The sequence below is a fragment of the Ambystoma mexicanum genome, chromosome 5q (genome assembly GCF_040938575.1).
Source record: "Ambystoma mexicanum isolate Mex_15411 chromosome 5q, UKY_AmexF1_1, whole genome shotgun sequence".
NCBI lineage: Eukaryota > Metazoa > Chordata > Amphibia > Caudata > Ambystomatidae > Ambystoma > Ambystoma mexicanum.
In genome coordinates this window covers 939,384,600-939,411,861 of record NC_090933.1, presented here as the reverse complement: position 1 = coordinate 939,411,861, position 27,262 = coordinate 939,384,600, and the positions used below count along the sequence as shown (strand labels likewise).

The 27,262-nt window shown below is 43.0% G+C and overlaps 1 protein-coding gene across 2 annotated transcripts in view; it reads left to right on the top strand.

Moving 5' to 3' along the window:
- The window catches only part of RRM2B (ribonucleotide reductase regulatory TP53 inducible subunit M2B), a 251,287-nt gene extending 236,517 nt beyond the window's left edge, over positions 1–14,770 (top strand). For both annotated transcript variants that reach the window (XM_069621451.1, XM_069621450.1), the window contains one exon: positions 13,437–14,770. In XM_069621451.1, the coding sequence (XP_069477552.1) occupies positions 13,437–13,589 (153 nt within the window). In that variant the 3' untranslated portion in view covers positions 13,590–14,770. The remainder of the gene's footprint in view (positions 1–13,436) is intronic.
- Positions 14,771–27,262: the final 12,492 nt, after the last annotated feature.

Here is a 27,262-nt window from a genome sequence, read left to right as displayed (position 1 = left end):
TCTGCGATGCATGGTCCGTTGGATTGATGACATCAAGATGGCCATCAACAAAGTTAATACTTTCTTCAATATCTGTTATTTATGGACAGCTTTTAATATCTAGTATCTCAGGCGAAAGTTATTCATAAAAAGGTGGTCCTAACTACATTTACACGAAAGTCAACAGAGTCTACAACATTTCCATATTAAACCTCAGTTGTACTTTAAATTGCATATTCCTCAGGAAATAGAATCTATCAATATGAAATTTGAGCAATTGCTGCCTAATTATAACTTGTAATATGATTATATACTAGTAATGAAGTGTTGAAACTACTAACCTTGAGATAACATCAATTTTTAGGGTCCTTGAGTAGGTCACTAATTGTAAAGAACAGATGCAGTCCACTGTGTAATTGTATACCAAATGTGCTACCTTTAAGAGACATGTGTATGTGTTGTAAGGAAGGGATGGTATCAAAGTAAGATAGACACAAGTGATCACAGTTCAATAGTGTTTATTGAACTTTATCAGGGGTGTGAATAATGCCTATCTAAACCTAAATTTAAGATGGGAGCAAGCTACAACAATCAAATAATAATAATACAGTCCAAGTGTAGTCTAGTCAAATAAAAAGGGCATATGCTAAAAGAAAAAACATTCCAATGTGGATGGGATTCAGTGTAGCCCACTGCAGGACCCATTCGATTTTACAGTTCAACAATTCTTCCCTGTTCAGAAGGGGCAGGTACGTCACCAAACAGAGACTTTCGAGTGAGCACCCACGTGGCGCCGGACCACTCTGTATCTGGTACCTATCTTGGTTTCACAAGTTCAATTGTATACAAATTCTCTTTCTTCATACAGTGTTGTTGCTTGCAACCTTGAGCATAACACAGTCTGGTCTGCTATCAGTTTCTCCAACTCATCGCTTGTGCTGAAGTCATTGATGTTACTTTTCTGTCGGAGTACCACAGTGGCAATTGCTTCTCGCCACCTTCGCTATCAATGCGGGAGGTCCCTGTGTACCTTTCATACAGGCTACACCATTCGTCAGCTGCAATCCCTTGTCTTATGTTTCTTTTCCTTGAGGCTTCTTGAAAGTCACAGTTCTGTGTTGTAAAGGGCAAGGGTAATTCCCTCCATATGGTCTTCTCTGATCTCGCTGCCTTTCTCCTCAGTTTAAACTGCTATCTCGAAATTGCTGCTTTCTTTTGTGTTTTGCCTTGCTCAGAGTGTGCTTTCGTGCTCCTCCTTTTATCCGTGTGAGGAAGTGTAAGGGGAGTCAGGTGTGTGTTATCAGTAAATGCCTGACTCTGCCTGACCCTTGTGTTGGGACATGTCAGGTATACGGCTCTGATGTTAGTCCGTTGTCGCTCACAATGAATTGTCTGTGAGAAAGTGGAGGGGGGGGATTTGTTTCTAGATATCCTACCTGGTAGGATGGGGAAAAGGTATTATAAGGGGATACTGCGGCTCAACCTTCGAGGTCCCACTTGCACTCCCTGAAGACCCCCCATCCAGGAGATCCTCCTGCACTGGTCCACCCCCAGGAACTGAATCCAATAGCGATGGCCGTGTCCTGGCCACCTGGATGACAGATCTCCGGGGACTAGCAAATGAGACACATTCAGGCTTCTCACATACCCTTCCCCTATGCGAGGTGGATATGCCCGTTCTTTGTCCAGGTTCCTCGTTGTTAAGACCTGGGAGAGTACAGGGATGAGAGATGTCCAAGAACTCTTGCATATTCCATTGATTTTCTTTGGCCAGGTAGGTAGAGGTGGAGTGGTTTTATTGGTCTCTCTACAGTAACCTATGCATTGGTTTCTAAGGGCTGCCTTGGGTTTCATCGGTTCAGATTTTTCCCAGTCTCATATTTGAGAGTTTTGGGAGTAGTAATTAGACTGCCAGCAATTCTCGGGTAGAAAATCTCGAAAGGGAGGTGAGGTTTCCTGCAAGAGAGTAGAGAAGGTAGGGAAATCCCAACACAGAATAACTTCCTCGGGGAGTCCAGGAATGATGGCTGAAGATATTACACAGGACTTGCCCCAGATATTAATGTGCATGGGTATTTTGGGGTACACTTCATTGTCCGCACATATACAGGTAACTCTAACTAGTGCAGCGTTTCCGAGGTCCTTTGTGGTGACTAAATCAGCTCGTATAGCGGTTTGCTTACTGCCCGACTCGTTTAAGGCCCTTACTTGCCTCCCATTCACCCAAGCCTTTTCATATGGTAAGTCAGCAGAAGACTGACATAAACATATGCTATAGGTCTCTAGCTCTTCTTTGGGTTCTTCCCACTCTTCACCCTTTAAACAGCCTATTTCCATAGGTTGGTCCCTTAAATTCTTTGTGCAGTGTCTAGATAAATGTCCTGTTTCTCTACAGGAAAAACAGACAGGAGGGGGTGGTCTACTTCCTTTAATTTCCTCCCTTGTGCTTTCATCTTTTGGCTTTAGGATCATATCTTTTGATTTCTACTCATTTTCTTGGTATCCCTTCCTCGATTCTATACAACCACCCCCCAACCCCCAGGTGCCGATTGGAAGTGTGTAGCTGCATCTGAGTGGTTTTGTGCAGTTTCAATGGCCATGGCTAGGATAAGTCGACTTAACTGTAAAATGGCCTTCTCCAAAAAAGGGGGAAAGAAATTAGTGAATTGTTCTAGGGTGATCATCTCCGTCAGTTCTTCTAAGGATTTGTTATTCATCCACATGGCTACAGTGTTTTTGACACGTTCACCCATTTCTAGCGTGTTTCTCCCGGGTTTAATCTAATGGCCTCAACATCTACCGATAAATATTGCAGGTTTGCCCCACTCTTTTTAACAACCCTTCCTTGATGGATGTAAAGGTTGCTCCCTGTGCAAGATTAAGTAGCTGATAGGCAGTTTGTGGTTTGCATTTCAACAGAGGAGCTGAATAACACGTTTTAAGGTTCTCTTCCCATCCTAGTTGTTCAGCTAGATGTTTAAAATTCAAGAAAAAAAAGTCCTAGGTCTTCACCTTCTAGGTATGGTTGAAGTACCCTCTGTGGTAATAAGTGTCTTGCTTGTAATTCAATCAATTTAGTGAAATGTTCTTGGATCCTAGCTTCAGCCTGCATTTGATGCGCCGCCAACTGAGCAATGACATTTGCTAGGTCGGCCATTTATTCCGGGGGGCTAAGGGTCCCTTCTGTGTTTTTTTCTGAATCAGAAAAGAAACAGGTCTCGACTCCTTGGATAAAGTTTTGAAGTCGTCTGATTCTGAGTCTGCTGAAGGAATTGACTTTGGTAGGTTAATTTCTAACCCTGATGGCCCGCTATGGATGACAATTGGATACCAAAAGAAAAAGGGTTCAAGAGCAGGGGGATTTAAAGCACTGGGTCTAATAAAGGTAAAGGCTGGTTGAACTTTCAGTATTATTCGATCCCACTGTTGTATATTATAATGGGAGAGAGCAAGGGTGTCTAATAAAACTTGAGTTTTAAAGAACAGATTCTGTTGACCAGTCGGGATACGTAGTTGAGAGAGAAAAACCTCTTTTAGTGTGGATGCACGGTCAGAGTCATGGAGTTCAACGATTCTATTTTCCCCTTCTGATGGTACGACCATTATCAGCATAGATTTAAATTTTGATTACTTGAATAACATCCCACTCTGACACCATATGCAAGGAAGGCATGGTATCAAAGTAAGACAGAAGTGATCACAGTTCAAGAGTGTTTATTGAACTTTATCAGGGGTGTGAAAAACGTCTATCTAAACCTAAATCTAAGATGGGAGCAAGCTACGACCATCAAATAATAATGATACAGTCAGAGTGGAGTGTATTCAAATAAAAAGGGCCTATGCTAAAAAAATAAAAAGCTTGCCAATCCTTAACGCCATGCTACAAAATAGTGTGGGATAATGTTCACAAAAAGAAAGAAGTGTTCACAAAATGATAAGTCAGGATGTTAGGCCGTGGGCCTCCCTTCCCCATGGATTTAGCATGGGACAAGGTGGGTCACTTAAGCACAGCACACCCCAGGGCTACTTTGGCACAAGGTCACAGTTTATTTCTCCAACATCAGACCCTTCTGTGCCCACGTCTCTTTTTTTGCAAAGTATCTTGCCTCAGAGGACCTGATGTACCAAAAATCACAAAGAAAAGTTCCTTTCTCAATATTCACGTCAGGCGATTAATACTTCACCCTGGATCCCCCTCTGCCGGGCTCCTATCCTTCTTTCACCATTATCCTCCCTCAGCCAGGTTCACATTTGCCTCAACAATCTTCTCGGCTGTTTTACTCTTCACCCTGATTCGCAAGCATCCCTCAGTCGTGTTCACATTTGCCACAGCAATACCTTCTCGGGTGTGTTACTCCTCACCCAGGATCCCCCTCTTCTGGGCTCGGACCCCTTTTCTACAATTAGTCCACCTCAGCCGGGCTTAGACCAACTTCAGTTTACAGACAATCGAAGACTTCCGAATATGTACAGGAGTCAACGTAACCTGTTGCAGGACCACTTCGATTTTACAGTTCAACAATTCTTCCCCTTTCAGAAGGGGGGGGGTGGCACAAACTAGAGACCTTCGAGTGAGCACCCACGTGGCGCCCGACCACTTTCTATCTGGTACCTATCTTGGTTTCACAAAGTTCAATTGTATACAAGTTCTCTTTCTTCATACAATGTGGCCCTTGCAACCTTGAGCATAACACAGTCCGGTCTGCTATCAGTTTCTCCAACTCACCGGCTGTGCTGAACTTGTTGGTGTTACTTTGCTGTCGGAGTCAAGGACTTCTTGAAAGTCGCGGTTCTGTATGGAAAAGGTCAAGGGTAATTCGCTCCTTGTTGTCCTCTCTGATCTCGCCGCGCCGCCTTTCTCCTCGGTTTAAACTGCCATCTCGGAATTGCTGGTTCCTTGTGAGTTTTGCCTTGCTCAGAGTGTGCTTTCATGCTCCGCCTTTTATCCATGTGAGGAGGTGTAATGGGAGTCAGGTGTGTGTAGTTATCAGTAATTGACACTGCCTGGCCCTTGTGTTGGGACATGTCAGGTATACAGCTCTAATAATAGTCCTTTGTCGCTCACAATGAATTGTCAGTGAAAATGTGTTTGTGTCGGAAAAGGGGAGGGGGTTGTGTTTCTAGGTATCCTACCTAGTAGGATGGGGAAAAGGTATTATAAGGAAGGGGATACCACATCTCACCCTTCAGTGTCCCATTTCCACTCCCCGAAGATCCTCCATCCTGGCCACCTGGATGAAAGATCGCCTCTGACAGTGAAGAGGATTTCAATGAAGATGATGTTAATCACAATTTACACATTAACATCTTATCCGCAGAATAGACTCTAGAGCACACAGCATTTCACAGAGAAATGGAGTCAGTTCTCTGCCCTCCATGTCCAATGGGAGGTGGTGCTCTTCGCTTTGAGTCATCTTTCTTCCAGATCATGACCTACTAGTTGACTCTCTTCTCTAGAGGTACGAAAGTATGCAGTAACTTTTTCCAGCTTGTCTGTTTCTGAGAAGAAATGGTGCAGCGTAACTCTGCAAGTTTAGCTATTCTGCTTCTAAGCTGATAGACCGGCAAACTCATTTTATTGATTTTATCCAACTGCTCTTCAGTACTGCTTTCTTGTGTTCTTGCTGCATTAAGTGCCACGAGGGTGACTTCCTTCACTGTAGGCAATTCTTTCCAGGATGAAATTGGACCTTTCCCTGTCATAGTAGCCGTGCAATCAGATCCAGAAAAGGCGTGAAATACATTCAATGCAGACGTCTTCAAGGAGCCTAGTGATAGGAATATGCAATTGAATGTTTTGAAGTAAGCACAAAGTAAGACTCATCAGGCAGCTTTGCATACCTTCTGTCCTGATTGCATGATAAACTCTCTTTATCTGCTTTTGCTGTACTACTAAGACAGTCCACATAACAATGTGAGGTGGCCACCTTGGTACATTTGTGCATGCTGATACATTTTTTAGCTATATATGCAGTTCATTTTTCTTTGGTGTTATTTTGCGAAACTTGCTTCTTCTTAGTGGTATTACCTAGGTTTGTGCTGTCCATGACTTTGTAGTAGGTTGACACAATCCCTGGAGCTGCTTTTGCCTTGGCTTACTCTTCCTTGAATGTTCTTTGTATGTGTCAACCACTAATTGCCAGATTCTCTTAAAGTGGCTCAGAGAATGCACATTGTTTTACTTGTGCCACTTTAAGAAATGCACAGGTCACCCTATTCACAAAGGTGATTTGCACATTTCTTGGGGGCTGGGCAGCAGTGCAGAAGATCTGCTTCCCTAGCCCCCTTGCACTACCACTAATGTGTGACAGGCTTCATACAATGCTGGGAGTGTGTTTCAAAATGCCAGACCCTTAAAGGTACATGTGTGCACTTCACTGGGCTATAAGACAATAAGGATCATTAAGACATTCTTAGTTGTTGCACAGGGCCGTAGAACCCCAAATCTAATGACGCAACACATTTTTAATCGGTTTCAAAAAAGTTTTTTCAGATGTGTCAACAAACTCAACTGAAATGAACAATCTGTTGGGGCAGATGCTGTAATTGGCAGAAAATATAGGCATGTTATTTGATTCGGCACTTCTTGCCATGTTTCATCGAAAACAGTCCAGGTTGGAACATGATCGGATTGAGGCCTTGTTTTCCTGCATTCCTTATTTACCCTGCTTGCAGATTCTTTGCTCTCAACATTTAATATAGTAGAATTTGCTATAGTTCAATTTTTGAATAGAAATAATACCAAGTGTACTTCTCAAATGGATTTCATATCCTTATCACTTATTTTAACATCAGAGTCCTTAAAAACTGTTATCTTTGGCTTTAGGAAGGTTGGGCCACTGTAGAAGAGGATGTCTGTCATTGAGCAGGGTAGTTTCTTTAGTGAACAACTCAGCATGTTTGTATCGTACAATGTTATGGACTGTGATTTTTCTTTGTCATGCCATTATCGATTGCAAGTCATCACAGTTGCAAGGGTTCCCTTTCCACCCAGTGTGTCCCCAAGGACGTCCAAATTATCCACAGCAATGCCCTTAAATCGTCCTTTCACAGGCAATGAATGGTACAGATGCACCTTCAATAGCTTCGATGCAGCATAGAACAGCTAAAGCTGTCTCAAATCCGAGAACTTTATTACAGTGAATCGAGGAACCTAAGCCATGCATAAGCTGCGCCAAGAGCCTGCTGTGAGTTTTTGAATGTATTGTAGGCCATCAGCAACCTGAAGTGGGAGTTTACATGTGTGTCTTAACTTTACTGAATTTACGGCACCATAAGAGGTCTGCTTTTCTGTTAGGTATTAGTATATAAGAGCTTGTGACAAAGCATCATCCTTTTGGCTCAAATATGTGGTTCTGCCTGCAAGCTACCAAATAGTCTTATCACGCCTACATCATTTGAAATAGGATAAGACTTCTTGTAATATTGCATTTTTTTACTTTGTCCTGCATGGTGGAACCCGTGAAGTTCACTTCTCTGCCATAATGGATTTATGCGGGAATATAACAGTCTGATAAAGAGCCTTCATAACATAACAGCCTGATAATTAGCCTTCATATTTAAAGATTTGTGGCAGCTTGCTTCTGCATATGAAATCACAGCATTGGTAACGGATTTAAAAGAAATACGATGTGACTAGGGTGCTCTGTCATATCATATCCGCACTGTCTTGTCTTTACCACAACACCCTTGCATCAAAATCTTTAACGCGATGCATAGGCGACATGGGTAAACTGGGTCTGGGGGAGGAAGGTTGGCGGGGAGTAGGTGGGAAGTGGTTGGGAAGAGGTTGTGGTGCAGCAAAGTACTAAGTGGTGAGGAAGAGGTGGGAGCGGAAGCACCGCTGCACACTGCGATGGCAGCTGCAGAGACAGGTAAGTGTGCAGGAGTGGGTGGGGGATGAAGGGATGAAGCCCCCTCCCTCTTTCTGGATAAACGAGGGGGGATCAGTGGCATTTGCTGCATGGCAAAGACCTGTGCAGCAAATGTCGGTCGCAAAGAAAAGACATTGGGCCTCATTCTATGTCAGCTGGTCCGGTAAAAAAGTGCTGGTATTCATGGATACAAGCACTTAACCCTACCGGCCGACTCCCGGTTTGCCGGGGGTGCACCTGGGTTACCTCCAGCTAAGAGCTAAGAGCTGGAGGTAAGGCAGGTGCCCTACCAGCAAACAAAAAGCCCTCATTACAGTAATAACAGCACATATGCTCATGGTGTCTTACAGGACTCCATGACTGGGGATTTACACCATCACTCTCGCACCTTAATACAGCGGCAATGCCGCTGGACCGGGTTCTGGAAACAGTAACCACATTTGCCGATATCCTGGAGGCTCTACCGCCGGGAAACCGGCAGGGTCAGAATGAGGCCCATTGTACCTGTGATTGATTCTTGGAGTCAGCAATGCTTATCCTATATGTATAAAAAATAATCTTAAATAAGTGATTTCAGGGATTTGATATCATAGTTTCTTTCCTCTTTAACACCTTTTGTGTAACAAATTTCCTTCTAGTGTCGCTCAGCATCTACCATAGTGTCAATCTTACCTTCCAAAAGGGCTTCTAATCAACACTCAATTAATTTTCCTTACTTGAACATTCTGGCACATTTAGTGGTGGTTCAGGAGGTTTTCTGTACTTCTCAAGACATTATGTAAATGCTTTGCATAGCATTATTTTTGACATACTGTGTAATATGCATGAGCATCTTTTGAATTAAAATTAATGCAAATGCTCAACTTCAGTTTCCATTGGTTATTTTCACTCAACTGAAAAGCAGTAAACATCTCACCTTTATTTCCAGTGCAAGCAGTAGGCAGTGGACGGCTCCTATCTTCAGGTCTGTTGCAAAAGGAGCAGGCATTTATTTGCAATTGTACTGTTAGGACAGTTTTTCTAACGTCCAACTAAGGGGCTTCATAAAACCATATCTGAGGCAGTAAAAAACACCACTCTTAGTATAAGGCTGTACCACGCAAGAACATTTGGTAGCGCAGACAGAGCAGCAAGGCGTATCTTAGGAGGGAGAGAGGGCTGTAGATAGGTACAAAGAAATCCTAGCATACATATGGTCCAAAGAAACACTGATACACTATGTATTGTAAAAATGATGATTTATTATAAATGTAGTCCAAGATAAATCTTGGGAAAGGTAAGTACTATTCACATATGATATGAACACAATTATAAAAAAACAACTGAATACTTATGGTATACAAACCAAAGTATAACCTTATTTAGATTACAATAAACCGTTAAGGTGAGTTAAACCTATAACACACTCAGAATGGCATTAAGCTGCACTGAAGCAGATCAGGGAAAGCAAAACCCAATGGTACACTTTAAGAAGAACAGTACGTTATTCATGATAGGTAAACCCCATCAGTAAGCTTTTACACTCATTCAGTTAAGAATAATAAAACAGTACCAACACTATTACTTTTAAGAAGAGTGGAACACTATTCAAAGTAAGTAAACCAACTTAGATACTTTTTAGAGTGGCAGAATGCCACTCAAAGGTAAGTAATAACTTTTAGACACTTTGTAACCTATTCTATTTCAGAGATATAGTTCCAACACTGACTCAAGTTATAAGTTAGTACCTATACACTTGTTATAATTACAATCCAGAAGCCTCATCTTTTAAAGTCCTTCCATATTCTATAGCATGAGTTTTCTCAGAGGTAGGGGAGGGACGCTAATGGTCTAGGAGCCAGCTGTAGGCAGGTCAGGATAAGGTTCAGATGCAGGAACGTCAGAGTTCCAGAGGATATCTTCTTCAACAAGTATTAGCTTCGGAGTTAGTTTAAAGTGTTAAGGGACTTCATAGAAGACTCCCTGTAGGCGTTCCAGCGTTAGGCATTGTTGAACGATATGGGAAAACTCCCAACACGAATCACCCACTCAGCCTCACAGGATTGGCACAAGGCTTAAAGTAAGTATTACCCAAGCCAACACAGTACCTTAACAGGAAAGAAAGCTCCTGGGTTGATTGTTTCATGCTTCAGCAGCAAAGGACCTGATCCCTGGAATCTCGGTCGGGTGACGCAAGAAACAGACCTTGGATGGGAACTCGCAGCAGTAGTCCTCAGAAAAGGCTTCCAACATAGGATTCATCAAGGCTTCTCGTGGCTTTGTGGATTTGGCACCCTATTACATGAACAAGATGAAGAAAGAATGTCGCACGTCGGATTCTCTTCACTCTCTCCATCCTGCACTCTGGTGAGGGGACTTTGGGGATTCAGATCATGTCTCTGGAGCTCCGGCAGGAGTCCACCAAAGTTTCAGCAGGATTCGGACATCAGAAGATGTTGCACTGCACACCGGCTCGAAGTCCCCTAGTAGTGGTGGTTTGCATCCCAGGAAGATCACAGTATGTCGAGGGATGGCTCATTTTGCAGGTCTTCTTGAGACTAGTGGTTATCACCAGCCTCTGGGTAGGAGTCATCTTTTTCGGGACCCCGATGTCGGATGGAAGGAAGGGTTACATCAGGCTCTGGTTACACAGCAGGCTTTCCAGTCCCCGGAAATTGTTACAGCTGTTGTTTGTTCCTCTTCGGATTTAGCTCCAGTGGTCGACTTGTCAGTAGCTTCCAGAATCGGCGTCTTTATCAGGAACTAAAGCACAACGTCTGCAAACTCTCCCTGCAGTTTACATAAAGGGGTGGCTTGCTGTCCAATCAGGACAGCCAGCTCCCTAGTAGGAACGGGTTCCCTTCAGGTAAGGTAAAAGGCAAAGGGATGCAGAGTTTTGGACTCCTCCCTCGCTTCCTGCCTTCGCAGACGCTCTGGAGCCTCTGCAGAGAATGCAAAAGACTCCATCTGAATAGAAAACTACAACCAGAATCTTTCCTGCCTAGAACGGCAGAAGAAGACCTAAGAAAGACCAAGGATACTTAAAAATGGCATAAAAGAAGGCAGCCACCATTCTGGCAGAATGGTGACCCTCCTATGCATTACCGTTGCTGATTTGACAGCCTGCAAGTAATATGACTGAAAGGTCACTAAGGTAAAACCACTGCCACCAGCCATTCAATTAAATTTGCAATTGTAACACATCTTTTACCAGGTAAGTGGGAAAGGGGATAAAGTCTATCTCCCCAGCACTCCACATAAGGTGGGGTGTGCTGGCTCACTATATAAAATGTAAAGGGGATGGGAATCCCACTTTACTCCTTGGGAACATTAGTTCATCAAAGAAATAAGAGAAATGTCAAAGGGAAGCCCAAAGGGGCAAGCCAGCCTAAGCCCAAAATGGTGTCCACTCAAATGGTCGAAAATAAAAGATCGAATTACCATTTGATCGAAGTAAAATGGTCGGAAAAAAAGGTTGAATTTTTTATTTATTTATTTATATATTTTTTTAGGTTTGGTTTATTAAAAAATATTTTTAATAAAGAAAAAGGGGGGTTGGAGGGGAACCCCCCTATAAAATAATTAAAAAAAAAAAATCGACCTTTTTTTTCAACCATTTTACTTCAATCAAATGGTCATTCGATCATTTAGTTTTCGACCAAATGACTGGTAACCTCCAAAAGTTATAGGAAACTATACCTCCAATGACACACTATGGAGAGACATAAAATGATCATCCATAAACAAGAGTAAAAGACTAGGTGAGAGGGGGGAAAAAGAGATTCCCACTCACCTAGGGACAAGGAAAAATCATCACCAAGTCCAAGCAACATGTTCTGGGGTTGACAGAGGTCAGAAAGATGTATCATGAATATGAAAATCTTACCTAACATGTATAAATACATTGGGATCTTGTACTGGGAAGTTGTTTCCTGCTTACTAACCTCTCACCAGCATCGTCATGTTCTGCCAGTTGTTTTTTACCTCGCTCGTAGTTTATCAACATTTCCTTTGTGTGCGGGACATGTAAGAACACAGACCCCATGTTGCATTTCATTGATTTATTTCTCCTGCAATTGTCTTGTTGAAGTGCTGTGTAAGGTGTTTATAATTAGTGTTTTCACACTAATTTCAAATTCTTACAGCATCGAGTAGTTTTTCAGTAGATGTTGAGTTTTGAACTAAAGCCTCCTTTTGTTGATGTTGACACAGTAAACACAAATGAAACTCTCAGGCCCTCATTACAACTTTTCTGGTCCAGAAACAACAGTGCCGGTAAACTTACTGGCACCGTTATTTCCAGACCAGCAAAGTACAAGTCTGGTGGGCGGCTGCCCTCCCGCCCGGCAGGTCTGACTTGTAGGGTACTGCCCACAGACTTTCACAGAAGCACTGGCACCGTTATTACCGGTGCCGGTGTTTCCGTGGTCCCCTTTACCATAGAGTCCTATGGGATTCTATTGAAATGGGGAAGAACATATTACCGGCACCTACCTCCTGGTTCGCCGGGACTTGTAATGTCCCGGTGTTAACGGGAAGCTAGGTCCCGGTAACTGTTTAAAATGTCCGGCGGCAACCTGCCGGTTTTAGGAGACCAGTTACCGCCAGACTTGTAACGAGGGCCTATATCACTTGAGCACTTGCATTTGGATGACTATGGTTGATGTATCTGCATTGCACCTAACATAACTTCACTCAAATATATGTACCTAAAATAGATAATGAAAATGTATCATTAACAAAAATAAAGAACTGATTGTATGAATCTACTGCTGTAATTCCATATCTGTACTATAATTATGGACGTTTCTGAGACACCATTGACATCAGAAAAGCTGCTGTTATTACCACGTTTGTTGCCCCGAAAGTGGCTTTCAAATGAGACATTAGACATGGAATTTGTTCACTCCAATTTGCCCGAAAAACAATTGCACGCGAGAACAAATGTAAACGCATTTGCTTTTTTGTATTTTTTTTTTCCTGCCTTAATTTTAAGGAAGCAGGGGACATCCCAGCACCTCCAAAATTGCTAAATACCAACCCTGGATAGCCGGGGACACCCCCGCAACCCTTGCTCTCCAGGCTTGCTATTTAGCAATATATGCGGTTAAATTGTCCCGAAGGCCAAATCACGCAGGTCAAATTTATCGTTACGTCATTTTTTTCGGTCCAATAGGCTAATACTGAAGATTCTGTGTACTTTGTTGGGGGCTATATTGATGACATCATCAATACCACGTGCCATGTCCCATATGACACCATCGAAATGAATCATCTATTTCTAGTTTCTGATGACACAAAACCAGTCCCACCTTTTGCTTACAAAAAATGCTGACCATGCTGTTTCTACACATGCTCCTGCACTACTCCCCCGATATGTAGATGTCACTGCTTGTGCTCCTTTTTGTATTCCGTCCAAAGTATGTGCCAATTGGCTATATTGCTCTAAGGCACTTAAAAGGAGGTCACTTCATTTTAAGGGTTAACCATCCACTGAAATGCCAAGTCCTCCTGTACACATTACAAGCTGCAGTAAAATCAGACACGATAACGCTCACCATATTGTACAGCTGTCTCATTTTGTACTCTCTGTCTCTTTTGCAGGTCTTTCAAGTAGAAAATCCCTTTGATTTTATGGAAAACATTTCACTTGAAGGAAAGACCAATTTCTTTGAGAAGCGAGTCTCTGAATATCAGCGCTTTGGAGTTATGGCACAAACCACAGACAATGTTTTCACTCTGGATGCAGATTTTTAGAGGCCTTCGTTTTATGTACAGTTTAATATTATGATATTTATCTGGAGACATCTTAATGTTAATCCCTTGATCCTCTAGTCCACCCTTTTTTTAATATGGCTAAATGCTGAAATGCCACTGAATTTAGTTTAAAATATGAAACATGAATTGCCTTCCTCTCGCAGAGAATCGTAAATCTGCTTTTAAAGGTGTGTAGTATTATTGTTTTATGCCTTGTTCATTGTCAGACAGTAGACTGATGCAGCATCATTTAAAATGTTTTTATTTGCCTGCAGGATTTTCTTAGCCTTGTAAGAGGGGAAAGGTTCTGACCAAATTTCCCTTTCCCCGTGCCATAACTTAATCTTCCCCTATCCAGTCTTTCCCTGTCTGTAACTGTAATGGCCTTTAGCTGAAATTGCCTGTAAAACTTTGAAAAGGATGCTTGGAAACTGTAAGCAAAGTTTATTTTCTAACATATGCCAGAGCCCTAGCTTGTTACATTTACAGACCGGGAAAGGCGGTTCCTTTAATGTCATTGAGAAGATGGATAGAGTGAGCAATGAGGGGAGGGCATTAGAGTCTATTTCCCAGATGAAGTTTATTGTAAAAAGATTTGAAAATGTGGATAGAATATGTTTCAAGAATATAAATATGCAGGCTGAGGTAAGGGCATCTTCCTTATTACATGGGTAAAAAATAGTAGGCGCCCATTTATTTATGTTTAACATAAGGCGAGCCTGTTGAAAGGCAGTGGGCCTGTACAGTGACCCTGAACAGTGGGCCTGTACAGTGGGCCTGTACCCTCGACCTTAAGTCGAACATGCAAGGCAACTTCAGATTTACTTCAGCCTCTGAAGAGACTATGAAATAGAAGTTCATTCTGATCTAATGGCTGCATCCACGATTTTAGTTCAGCTGACTTAAGTGAGGGTAGTACTTTGCAAGCACATGGGAGTGCTTTTAGAAATGAGGCGGGAGGGCTGAAAATGGCACTTTCAGTGCAAATGTACGATTTCTTCAAAAACAAATACCAATCTTCTACTATAGGTTGACTGGACTCTTGAGTGTTGATACATTGTTCAATTTATATGGTTTCAATGAAACTTTACAGCTGAAATATGAAATGATGTTAAATGTGTCATATTTTATTATCACACAACGGGTGCACGTTTGCACTCATTAAAGAGTAAGTGAACGGGTGTGTGTTTGTATGTTTAGCAGTATCATAGCATCACATTCTGAAAAAAGGGCCTTAGTGTTTGTGAGGCTTTGGGCCTCATTATAATGTTGGTGTTATTAAAAATGTTTGATTCCGCTAAAATGAATAATGGTGACCGCAAGTCATAACAGTAATTCACTGCCTAATTTAAGGTTTTGCTTACTCTGCATTCTGGACTCTATTTGGGAGGGATGGTATTATACATGCTGTAATACCACCAGCACAATTACCACCATTGAAGCCTGGGCGGTAAGGTCTTATATCTTTGTGTCCAATAGTCATTAAAATGTAGCTTTCTACTGAAAGTTCCCTTTCCTGGACTCCCCCGACTACACTCTGAATCTCTACAATGTGGGGAGCATGGGCCATTTTTTAATGTTTTATTTTATTATTTAAAGCATGGACCTAGCTTGAGATCAGTGGAGCGCTGTACAGGGTGCGGGGTAGCCAGCATTTTGCCTGGCATCTTTTAACACTAGCACAGTACTGTGAGTTGCAGTCTGTGTTGGTATGTGCGTCCATTGGCATTAGTACCATGGCCAGGTGTTGTTGAAAAAGCCACGTTTTGAGAGATTAGCGAAATTGGAGAATTGACTGAGGCATGCTGCGCCGATAACGGCATCTAGTTCCAGATGGTGGGATTGTTTGCGGGTGCTCTCTATGCGGATGAGTTGTGATTTGAGCCGGTTGGTCAATTTGCTGCGTGAGGAGCGTGTGCCGCCACATATGTGAGGCTTAGCCACCAGGTAAACTGGTATGTTGTTCGGGATTGCTTTGTAGATGATGCATGCAGTCTGCAGCGTGGTGGACTGCTTTTGGTCCGAAGTCATGCGGCGGAATGAAGGGTTTGATTTTGTGAAGGAAGCAGGCCGTTTGGGCCTTCTTGGCTATGTGTTTCTGGAAGGACGGTCTGTTGTTAATGGGGAAGCCTAAGAATCCTGCTAAACACGAGAGTTGCAGATCAAATCCTTCTAGGAGCATATCAATGAGCCATTGTTGGAAAAGTTGTTGTTTAGCTGAGGTATTGATGAGGACGAACTCAAACTTGGATGGGATAAGTTTGAGGTAGGCAGTTGACATCCGGGACTGGATGATGGCTGGCTAATCACAGAGATGACTGATGTCCTGTTGGCTTTTTATTCTCATGTACAACTAAGTATTGTCTGTGTATTGGTGGTTGGCTGTACCGGAATCTTTAAAGTTTGTTTAGAGGCTCCATGTAAATGTTAAAAAGGATTGGTGAGAGTATGGATCTTTGGGTGGACTCCTCACGAGACTGGGAGCAGTTTAGAATGTTACATGTTCATCTGGATGGCTTGGTAGCTCCCTGAGAGAAAGGAGGTAAACCAATTCAGGAAAGTGCCATAGAATCCCACCCTAACAAAGAGGAGTCATCACCAACCCCCTGGGCCCTTGCCACCTGGTGAATATTGTTTGCCTTGTGACAGCCAGAGACACAGACCAATTAAGCTGGCTGGTGGAGCTAGATCATACACTACCTAAGAGCTCAATTGTGAGCAGGCAAAGGACAAAGTAAACTCCGATACCTTGGTGCTGCTTCACACCCTTCTGGGTACACAAGGAAACTCGGAGCTCTATGTTTGCTGCCTTGCCCCATGGATAGTCTAACCCTGAACTGCGCAATCTAGCTTCCCCCACTATCTAGGAGCAGCCATATACCATATAACTGCATAGTGCAGTGCCTCCACCTATGCCTGTGTGCATTCCCACGCACTCCTACAACAGTCTGACGTGCAAGACCCAGGGCGAGGATGGCAGTGTGTTCTCTCCAAGTAACACCAATGGCAAAATAGACACCCTCCACTTCTTTTTGAGTTGCAAACATGTATTTGTATTGCGCCAAGTGGATTTGGGTACTGTTATGTTGCTCTTCTTCCCTTAGTCTCCGCATGCACCCACTGTCTATACCTCTATTCCTCACAAGGTAGGCTTTTTGCAGCAGACATCATAAGCTAGTCTAGCCATTCCAAACACCTTAATTCACGAGGTCTGGCTCTTAATTCTAACTCACTATAGCTCACCTGACCCTAGCTAAGCTCGTGTTTTCTGTCTTCGAAGAAAGGCCTTTTAATTTCTTGTAGAGAAGGAGCCAAGTACCCCCACCTCAACCGCATCGCCCATATTTCCTATATGTTGGGTACCAGAGTGTGAAACTCGAGCAGTACCAAGGGAAGTGCCCATACCCAAGAGAATCCTGGAGGCAAGGTTCCTGTTGAGAAAACCATACCTGCATCCAAGACAGTATGATGGCTATTTGAATGAAAACCCAGAAGGAGGACGAATGCACAAGAGAGCAGATTGGTGATGTCATGCGAGAGCCGAGCTGACGTACATAAAAGAGATGCAGAGATGAGGGATTGTGGATATTGTATAAAGCATCAAGAACGTATCAGAGAAAAGAAACATCTTGGGCTCAAGATGAAGAGGCTTATGCAGAAGAAATGATGAAATTATTAAAGTTGATTCACACGTGTACAGATGCAAAGTAATGCAGGCAGACAAAGTTTTCATGAGGCTAGCTTTATAGTAAAATAGATTGCGGCAAGCGCCAATATATATATACGTGTATAAAGTATGAGTAAGGAATGGAGTCTTCCACCACGCATTATAGCAGAGCCAGACCAAAAGAAGGAAAAACATTCTTTTCCAAGAAAATAAGTGAATTACAGGTGAATTTCAGGAAGGCGAGGTTGAATGAGTCTAGAAGTCAAGGTCGTTTTCGGCTGGAAGGAACAGGAATTAGTTGCAATCTGTGAAGGACTGAACCACCTGTTCTGAAGGCGTGGATAAGAACAAAGAAAACGTCAGAGGCTCATTGGAAAATAGTCTTTTTAATATGCCTTAGCTCGAGTTTGTTGTCTTCAGTCACGTGGAGGGAGGAAGTTGGATGAGCATGATGGTCACACCTATGCACGAGAAATGAGTGTAACTCTACTCCCCTGTATTCTGCAGGAACAGAGAATATTTTCAAGGACAAGTTCAAAAGGCCTAATTGACAGCAGACCACTGAGGTGATGATGGATGATGTTCTAATTGGTGAGAAGCTATGATCATGAGCAGCTCGCCTGGTAGTCTGGCCTGTGTGCTGCTAGCATGGGTGGAAGAGGGCTGATGGAGGTTACAAATCAGCCAAGGATAGAGGGCTGCATGATTAGGAGCCCTATAGTTAAGTAACCAATGGGACGTTGTGTATTTAGTGACGTTCATAGTGACCTGTTTTGAGGGAAGGGATTAGTTGCCCCACCTGATGTTAAGAAACCTATTACCTCTTTCACGCCCATTAGACTAGTATGGAACATATACGAAGATATTCCCTTAGACCCAATCACACTTGCTAGTAGGTTTTGTAGTTTGCCACATAGGATGACGTTAGTAATACGCAGGTTGTACGTCACCTATGTTGAGATTTTAGTATAAAAGAGTGTTTTTTTGTGAAGTTCGTCGAGATCTTGCTATGATACGTCTGACGACATTCGTTGCGCTCCCTGTTTTAGATAATTGGCATTAACACAGTTCTCTTTTTGCCAACTTTCTGAGTTATTATGATTATTGATGTTTTAAGTAATCTCTGCATCCCCATTCATCTCAGAGTATTGCCACCTCGTCTTAAAGGGCTGGAAGTTCTCCAGTTCACGTGGTAGCAGAGAGAGGATGGTTAAAAGTTTATTGAGATAAGTAAGTTTTGAGGTTCCCGGCAATATCGGACGCCCTCTGCCATTTGCCTGAAAGGTCGTGAGGCTCCCTATAGATAGTGGATTAGAATAAACGCAAATGCTTGCAAGCAAGGCTAGACGGGTCCACTGTTTTCAGTCAGAAACCCCTCCTGGCATCTATGGGATGCTGATTGGACGAAAGGTTGAAGAGGCGAATAAAAGAGGCGGACGATCCCGAGTGCCGAGAGCTGAAAAAGAAATAACACAAATGGTGAGTACAAGCTGAGTGAGTTGGCAAAAAGTGTGAATGGACAGTAAGGTGAGACAGTGGAAAGAGACAAATGAGTAACAGTGGGTTAGAAGGGATGGTCAACTCGAGACGATGAACGTCGAGTTTAATGGGGATAATTGACTTGAGACGATAAGAGCATCGAGTACGTTAAGAAGGTTGACTTGAGACGATGAGCGTTAAGCAACGAACCCTGTGAGACGAGGAACGTCACAGTGGGATATACCCAGTTTCTTCAGTTTTAAAGAACGTCGGCAGGATCTATTCCCTAGATCCCTATTACGGGTCACGTAGGAGACAAATTTGTTTTAAAGAACAGTTTAAAGAGTATTTTTTAAGGGGTGAAGAGTTTGAGTCTTGAGATATAGACTGATATATGTGACCAGTCGAGTATATCCGTTTGTCTGTTTGTTTTATGTGATTTTGGTGCAAACTCATATTGTATTATTTTCCCTCAAAAAGTACCTGTTTGAAGAAAACTGCAAAGAGTAAGGGGTGAGTATTGACCATCAAGTCTGACGAGTCAACAATGGAGGCTATTACGCTGCTTATGCACCTGTGTAAACAGCTTCCGAAGCACGCACCCAAGCTTAGACAGTATAGTGCGGAATGGGTTAAGGGCACGGCAGATAAAATGTTAATGCTGTGGCCACAAGGGGGATCATTATCGAAAGCGGTTTTGCAGCATATGATATTTGCATGCTGCGTACACAGGAAAAAAGTTAGACAAAAATGACTAGCAAGCTTAGCGCCCTGGAAAATGTACCAGGAGGAGAGAGAAGAGCTGCCTCCTATAGATTGGATACTTAATGTATGCACACGGGGGGGTGACGAGCCTTCCACTCCACCCACCGGGCCCGAAGCAAATAGCGATAGTAAGAAAAATGAAGGGCTGTACCCACAAAGGGAGCTCAACGCAGCAACAGGGTGTAGTAACCCGGCATATGAGTCACCTGTGCAAAGCAGCGAGGAGGGCCCGGGGAAAAATATTGAGAGAGATGTAATCTCTAAGATCCTGAGGGACAAGGAGAAACACGATAAGGAGAGAATTGATTGACCAAGTACATCCTTAGATATAGGACAAGAGATAAAAAGATGGAAAGGTGAAAAGGATAAGGCTAATGAGGTAGCGCTTTTACAGAATTAATAGATGGGAGGTCAGATTTTGCTCAAACTCGATGGTAAGAGCATCAATGACGTAAGGCAAAGAGAAGATTGTGATGCGCAAGATTAGAGAAAGAGAAGAGCAGCTGATAGAGGAAAGGGTAAAAAGAAAGGATAGACAGAGACGGGAACAACTGTACCAAGATGAGCAACAGCGAGAGAGGGAAAAGGCAGAACAGAGGAAAGATGATAACAGACAGAGGGCAATTACGGAATGAGAAAAGATAGAAAGAAAGAGAGAAGAACAAGAGTAACAAAGATTAAGGGAGAAATGAATACAAAGGCGTAGAGATGAGGAGATACGGTGGGCGAATGAGAGAACAGAACTGATAAGAAAAGAGTAGGCAAAAGCAAAGCAAGAGCGGAAGAAAGAAAGCGTAGAGAAATTGATGATGACATAGAACGAAAAGAGAAGGCAGCAAGCACGCGATATTGATCTTCTGTTAAAGGAAGTAATGGATCCTGATCCATTTGTATCATGGGAAGATTTAGAAGAGTTCTTCCCCACACAAGAGACACTACCAGGTCCGTCTGGAGTAAATCCGGAGGACGAGTTTGAATCTAGGAGTCTTGGGGACGCAATGGATAAAGTCTATCATGAGATGAGGGCGAAGAAGGATTTAAAAGGGAAGGGCAAGAACGATCGACTTGAGAGTACTCAGCTGTACGATAAAGAGGGAGGCTTGTGTAGTTTTGAGCCTAAAGAGCTGTCTTTAGACAGACTGACTCTGGATAGAGACGAAGAGGAAAGATGTTAACGGAGTTGGGGACACAAGATGTCAGATGAAGATGCTGAGGTTATCCGTGGGGGAAAGGAAGGTAACGCAGGTGGGTATGAAGGATGTTTTTCTATGGATAAGGAAGTTAGATGGTCATATCCAGGGCTCCCTATCTCTCTGGCATCAAGGTCCTTGAGGCGGCTGGGTCGATCTAGAGGGGGTTCCCATGGTGAGAGGGGCGATTCACCACCATATGTGAGCAGATTACGATAGTTGCCAGGTAGAAGGCAATGCAGAACCACTGTCCCTGGTTTGTAAAGATTAAATGAAGGGGATGAATGCGAGTTTAAGATTTCTCAGTTCCCTTAACTAGAAAAGGGTGGGGCCAGGCCGCAGTATATACCATGGCCACACATGAACAAGGATAATTTGCGTTGCAAACTTCTAGTGCTGGGAAGTGCATACATGAGTTAAAGAAAATTACTGGAGGAAACATGTTAGCTATAGGGGACATTAAGAGTCTTCTGATTGCTATTCTTGGAGAAAGAGCTGATGGTGTTTGGTAGAGAGCTGGGTATTCTGGTGTTACTACAGTTAACACTGCTCATGATGGAGCACCGTTCAACTATAGGGCGGCAGTCTGCAAAGCGCTTAGAGTATTGTATCCAGACACATCCGATATGGGAGATATAATGACAAAAAAGATGCAGGAGCGGGATGATCCTCTTGTTTGCATCCAGAATTTCCAAGAGGCATGAGAAGCTTGGGGGAAATCTATCCCTGTGTTTTATTATATATTGTGCCAAGGGCTGCCAGAAGCAGTACAGAAGCAGCTCAAGAAGTTAGTGGGCATGTAGGCAAAACCATGGTTGGAAATACAGCTGACCATTGCACATCATTGTCGGTTTCTGCAAGAGCTAAACGAAAGAAGGACAATGCTAGAAAGGGTGAAGAAGCAAAATGAGTAAAGAAAATGTTATTTAAGTATGCCATTGAAAGGGCAATGTTGACTAGTGGGGATGAACCAAGTTCACATCAAGTAGCAAATATGCTGCAAATGAATAACCAAAGGCAGTTCGACCAAGGGCATAATTGATTTATTCTAAGAGGAAGGGGAGGCTTTCGAAGTAAAGGCTTGCTGAGTAATCAAGGAAGCTTCCAGAATAATCAAGGTGGGTTTCAAAACTTGCAGAATAATGATCAAAACATGCTCGAGGGGCAAGTTAGAAGACTTCTTCCTGCATGTTGGACGTGTGGGATATCAGGGCACCTTGCTTGCATGTGTAGAAGTCAGGGATACGTGCAGAATGGACAATTCTCAATAGGGGGGACTACAATTCCGCCTGCAAATTCGCAGCAGAGTGTAGATGGGTTTGTTTAGGAACAGACAGCGCAGCAACCACAAGTACCGAGACTGCAACAAGGCTTTCAAACACAGCAGACAGCAGTGAATCAGCCACAAGGGCAGTCGCAGTAGTCACCCATGCAGATACAGCAGAGCACATATACAGGACAGTTAATCACTCCTACGATAGGGTGATCTTACTGTCAATGAAGGGAACCCCTTCACAAATACAGGGATGAGACTGTATCCACAATAGGACAGCTCACTGGGATACTTGATATGGTCAGTACTATCATTGACGCCTAAACCTCAAGAGGAACCCAGGGTTGACAACAATATAGGGGGCAAATATTTTTTGTTTTTTAGTAGACACTGGGACAACACACTCGTATATACGAGAGGGGACGTTTTCTATGTCTGGAAATACAATGAATACTCAAGGTTTCACAGGAGCGACAAGTTGAGTACATTTTACTGAAAACTTGCCGATTTATATAGGAGAGTGTGACATGTCTGCACTGTTATTATATTCAAGGCAGACACCTGTCAATATTTTAGGTAGAGATTTAATGACTAAGTTGAATATGACAATTTGGTTTACTGATGAGGGCATAGTGTGTTCGACACAAGGAATGCATTATTTAAACGTATGTGAAATTATCAAGGCAATTACAGGACGAATGGCCATGCGAGTGATACCACTAGAACCAGAGGTTTTTCTCTATGGAGTGCGCATTTTGTTAACTTGGTTGCCAGGATTTGTGGGTAAAACTGTGAGGATTCCTGATGAAATGCTATTCAGGCCAATGATACCTATGGATGAAGAGGAAGGACGAGTCTTTCCTTTAGATATTGAAGCAGCTATAGTACGGGAGTACTAGCTATGCTTGATGTAGTTGATTATGATGGCAGACAATAGCACGCAGTAATAGATTACAGATTAACTGAAGTCACTGATGAGGATATGACCAATTATTATTTGAGCTAGAACTGGAAATTACTTTTTGGGTGAAAGTCATCAGATGAGAGGTCCCTCAGAAAATGATGGTAGTGTGGAAACGTCCCAAGTATTTTGGTGAAGACATGGTGAAAGTGCCAATTTCATTATGGACCACAGGCCCGTATGACGGCGGCCTATTGAAGGGGGTTGGAGAAGTAAAAATGTAATTGAAACCAGAAGCAATTTTACCTTGAGCACAACAGTATACTATGTCTCGAGAGGTGGATGAAGGAATTATTAAGACGATATCTGCCATGATGGAACAAGGTATCTTAGTGATGTCAGAGTCACCATGTAATACCGCAGTTTATCCAATTAAGAAATCGTAAGGAGGGTCATGGCATCTAATTGAAGATTTAAGACCAATTAACCAGATTGTAGAGGCTCAGTTCCCTCTAGTTCCTAATCCTGTCACAATCTTTTGTAATATCCCTGTTGAGGCATGATATTTCACTGTGATTGACTTGAAAAATTAGTTTTTCTCAATCCCACTGCATAAAGACTCACAAGTACTCGCTTGCCTCAGGGATACTGTGAGTCTCCATCGATTTTCAATAGAGTCCTGCAGATGAACTTGAGCAATATTGATTTAGAAAGTGTTGTATTACAGTAGATAGGTGACATATTTATGTGTAGCCCCACAGAGGAAGGGTGCAGACATGATTCAATTCAACTAATGATTATCCTTGCAGAAAAAGGATATCAAGTAGATAAGGAGAAATTACAGTACTGTCAGGAGGAAGTGCTGTATATAGGGCAGTTAATCTCACATGACAGAAAGAAGATTACTCCAGAAAGGTCTGAGGCTATTTTAAAAACAGCAAAGCCACACATGATAAAGCACATGCAGACATTTTTGGGACTGTGTAATTATGGCACAGCTTGGGTCTTTGATTACAGTACATACATAAGGCCCTTGTTGCAAGCTTTAAAGAAAGCACAAGTGAATGGGGACAGAATTATCTGGGCTGAGGAAATGAAGTGTTTGATGAGTTGAAAAACGCAATCTGCACAGCCACAGTTTTAGGGATCCCACACTATGCGGAGGAATTCTTTTTATTCACGCATACAAATGGTACAGTGATGACAGCTGTGCTTACGCAGAGGACCACGTTGGGGTGCAAGCCCCTGACTTATTACAGTGGAATCTTAGATCTAGTAATGAGGGGTAATTGTCAGTGCGGACAATCTTTGCCAGCTGCCGCTTTCACCATTGAGAAGGCTGCCAGTGTGGTAATGGGATGTTCAATAACGTTATTTGTTGAAGATGCATTGTTTGCTATTTTGGAGAAATCTAAAAGGTACGTTGATGTCTCAAAGGGCTTTGGCCTACGAGGTGGTCATATCAAATCCAGCGAGTAAGATCGTGAACCCTGCCATGTTTGTAGTAGAACCACTGGCAGAAGGTGAACAGGCACATGATTGCTCGAATTATGAAGAATTCTATGATGAGCTCCCGAGGATAAAAGAGAAAGCATTGGCTGCTGGGGAGATTCTCTTTATTGACGGTTCTTCACGAATCGATCAGAATGATGGGCAAAGATATGCAGGTGCCTCTGTGGTAAGGCAAACGGCCAATGGAAAATTTGATTGAAGTATTGGTAAGAGTACGACTACCGTCTCACTTTTTGGCACAGGCTGCAGAATTAGTCACGCTGATTGTCGCGCTCGAGAAACATGCCAACCAGGAAGGAACGGTGTATAGTGACTCCGCCTGTGTAATGTTGACAGTGCATGCAGGGTTAGCAGGTTGGAAAAGGTGGGGTTAGCTGCGAGCGGACGGCACTCCAGTGCAACACGCAGCTTTATTGGATAGACTCATTAAAGTGCTGCAACTCCCAGTAGCTATCGCAGTGGTTAAATGCAACGCACATAATAAGGGAGCAGATTTTATTTCACATGGAAATCAAAAGGCAGATGAGGAAGCTAAACATATTGCATTGCATGTACAGATGATTTAATGACTTTTGAAACACCTGATGTGAATGAAAAAATGGTGGTAATGATGAGTGTGTCTGAGTGTCATAGTAATTTGTCTAAAACTCAGCTCATGGAGGTCCAAGGGGACGCTCCTCAGGATGAGAAAGACCTGTGGACGTGAAGGGGGTGTTCCTTATCCCCTTCTGAAGCATTATGACGACAAAACAGCACGGGTAAACCGGTGATGCATGTAGCCTTATTAAGGGTAGCGTTGGGACAGCTGCACTACCCTGCACATGTCATTAGAGAGAGCCTCGCCACAGCTATTGTGGAGGAATGGTTTGTTCCAAATTTGGTAGAACATGTTGCATTTTATATAGTAAACTGTGTTGTACGTCAAAATTTCACTGCTGGGCACACACTGCACACAGTTAGAGGAGTTATTCCGAGGCCTAATGGCCCCTTCAGCATTTACATATTGACTATGTCGACATGCTGCAAGTCTGTAATGGATACAGATACACGATTGTAGTAGTTTGTCCCTTCTCGAGGTGGATCGAAGCTGGACCGTGTACTCACCCAGACGCCACCTGTGCTGCTAACTTTTTAGTAAGAGAAGTGTTTCCTAGATGGGGAATATGTGAAGTATTAAGATCAGATAATGGCCCTCATTTTGTTAATGAAGTTTTTGAGCAGATAAGCTTGTTACTTAGCATAAAGCATACATTCTTGTCTGCTTATCACCTGCAAGCAAATGGGATCTGTGAGAGATTCAGTGGCTTGCTTAAGGAAAGAATAGCCAAATTGAAGCTCATCCCGAAGGAAGGATGGTTGCACTGCGTACCACTGGCATTATATGCATTGAGAAATCAACCAGGGTCAGACCACCATATTACCCCCAATGAGATAGTGACAGGGAGGCGAATGAGGACACCCCTCAAACATCTTACATGTTTGACTGCAAGTATCTCTGTCATTTCAGATCAGGTCAAGCGACAGGGGTGTAGTGCAGTGCAGAACACAGAAGATGCTGATTCAGTGACCGGAGTTAAGTGGCATGAACCACGCATCAACAGGCCTTTCATTGTGGAAGACGTCACACCGTCTGCAGTTAAAGTACAAGGCAGACTTGCTTGGATCTTCCTTGGCGACACAAAGATTTACACTGGAGAACCCCAGTCACCTGCTCCCCCAATGAAAGAAAACATCGGGGAAAAACCTCAGCACATGCAGACTAGGTCAATGACAAGGAAGAAGGACGCAGAAGCAGCTAAATAAATAAAAGGAGTACAGTGGACTATGGCTTGTTGCAGGACTCTTTTTAAGCTACAAAAGAAGAGAGTTAAGGAAGATTATTTGTTCTTGAGCCACAGGAGCTTCCTGATATTGGACTAAGACAGGTTTACGTCTTGATCGAGAAAGTCGAAGAGCTCCCCTTTTCGACGACTGGGATAGGGTACAGTACCCTGATTCCTTTACCACTGAAACTCTCTTTGGAGGTGCCCATGGTCGTACCCAATGACAATGCACAAAATGTTTCTACATTTTGTGCTCTTATCCTTCACTCATGGGAAGAACTTTTGATGTACGACATTTTATGCAAGATTCTACTAATGACCCAATCGTGAGGAGACTGCTTGCGGCTATTATAGAGCAAGTGCTCCAGCTTCCTGAGTATCGTTCAAAAAAAGTACAGATGCCCCTATCTGAGGACAATGCGCAGAGAGAGACTGGTTGGTATGGTCTTCAGTTATCTTATAGAGGAATGCCCACATCTCGCTGGACGATCGAATGATGTCCGGACCTTTCTGAGAGACCCAAACAAAAATGCATTGCTGAATCAATTACTAAGAGACATTGTAGTGCAGGTGAATCGTTATTCCGGGAGGACACCGAGACCCGAATGAAGCGTCTGAGTGTGGACACAGAGAACATACTTTCTTTTGTCTTCTTCTACCTGCTGGAGAAATATCCACATTATGTATGGAGAAAAGATTATGCTTTTGTGTATATCAGAAATCCAGTGAATCGTCCAGTAATTAGCCAGCTGATCGAGGAGCTTGTAGAGAAGATTGAAGAGCTTCCTGAGTACTGTTGCCCAAATAAATGTAATTTTTTCCTCTCATGAAAAGAGTAAGCATGGGCGGCGGCAGCAGTAGTACCAACGTAGTGACTGACATCGACAGACGACCACGATGGGCAAGAGGCCATTGCTGCAAGAAGTGGATCTACTTTTATTTGATTTATTCATGCATTTTGTTCATAGTGTTGCTTCCTTCGCTTACAATACACACTGCGTATTATTTTGATCCCAATAAAGCAAAAGGTTCTGTTCATCTTGTGCCCAAGGAAGGTACAAGT